This window comes from Canis lupus, chromosome 16 (assembly GCF_011100685.1).
Source record: "Canis lupus familiaris isolate Mischka breed German Shepherd chromosome 16, alternate assembly UU_Cfam_GSD_1.0, whole genome shotgun sequence".
Classification (NCBI taxonomy): domain Eukaryota; kingdom Metazoa; phylum Chordata; class Mammalia; order Carnivora; family Canidae; genus Canis; species Canis lupus.
In genome coordinates, this window is record NC_049237.1 from 5502343 (window position 1) to 5503806 (window position 1464).

A 1464-nucleotide genomic window follows, 5' to 3' on the forward strand; every position below is an offset into this window, starting at 1 on the left:
TTCTGATAATTTAGATGTCCCAAATCCTAATGAGGTCTCTCAATTTTAGAAGAAATTCTTTTCATGGAACATTGTCCTATTTTTAGAGCTAGAACTTGGACAGTTACCATTTTTAATTCAAACTTCTAAGTGGGAACTTTTGAGTTTTGCTTCAGCAAACTACATAATTTTAAGGAAACCCCACTCAAATAATTCTATCAATGCTTCACATGGGTTTTTTTCTGCAGTACTCTATACAAAGAAGCCTTCATCTGAGCATTCCTCAAGCTGTAGATGAGAGGGTTCAGCATTGGGTTAAAGAGACTGTGAAATAGGGACAGTATTTTCTCTAGCTCTTCTCGTTGATTGGAGTCGGGGACCATATAAACCAACATGGCTATGCCAAAGAAGAGTCCAACCACACAGAGGTGGGAAGAGCAGGTGGAGAAGGCCTTTCTGCGGCCCTGCTTTGACTGGATCTTTAGGATGGCCCAGAGGATGCACATGTAGGAAACTAGCATTAAGCAGAGAGGCACAACTAAGACAAACATACAGGCAGCAAAGATGACCATTTGGTTGAGCCTAGTGTCAGCACAGGCCAGCTTGAGGACAGATAGGATTTCACAGAAAAGGTGGTTTACTTTCCTGGGTCCACAGAAGGGCAACCGTAGAAGGAGAATTGCATGTACCAGAGACAGAAAAAATCCACATGACCAGGAAGTGACAGCCAGAACCTGTGCACAGTCTCCAGCTCATGATGACAGTGTACTGGAGGGGGTGGCAGATGGCCACGTACCTGTCATAGGACATCACCACCAAAACCAGGCACTCTGTAGCAGCAAAACCCAGGTACAGAAATGTCTGCATTACGCAGGGAACAAAAGAGATGGTTCTCTTCTGATTCACTAAGTTTACCAACATCTTGGGGACATTGTTGGAGGCATAGGACATGTCGATGACAGCCAGGTGTGAGAGGAAGAAGTACATGGGGGTGTGCAGTCTCAGGTCCAGACGGATGAGTCCCAAGATCACGCCATTTGCCAGCAGACTGAAGATATACAAGAGGGAAAAGATCCAGAAGAGGAGCACTTCCATCTCTGCACTGAGCTGGAACCCCACCAAGACAAATTCTGTGACCCATGACTGGTTGCTTCCCATTTCCTAATGACAGATTTTCAAGGACTGAAATGTGACAAAAGGTCAGAGCTGGGCAATCGACAAAAATAGGAGTTACTTATCTCAACATAGGCTTGCAGAAGGGTTGTATCCTTGTCCCTATTTGCCAACTCCCTTATTCCCTCAAACTGCTAACCTTCTTGATTTGAACTTATAATATGAAAGTGTAAACTCACAGAAAAGGGTCAAGAGTTATGCAAAGAACTCCCACCTACCTTCACACAGATTCAACAGGTTTTCATACTTCTTTCATGTTTGCCTTATTCTCTTTTTCTCTACGTGTATGTACTTTTTCAGAGTGTAGGATGA

At 43.8% G+C, this 1464-nt stretch overlaps 1 protein-coding gene across 1 annotated transcript; it reads right to left on the reverse strand.

Annotated features, from left to right (window-relative positions):
• Nucleotides 1–205: 205 nt before the first annotated feature.
• On the reverse strand, nucleotides 206–1137 carry OR2A13 (olfactory receptor family 2 subfamily A member 13). The gene is given in 3 exon segments (NM_001388562.1): nucleotides 206–211; nucleotides 213–714; nucleotides 716–1137. Coding segments are annotated over 3 exon segments (930 nt in total).
• Between the last annotated feature and the right edge of the window lie 327 nt (nucleotides 1138–1464).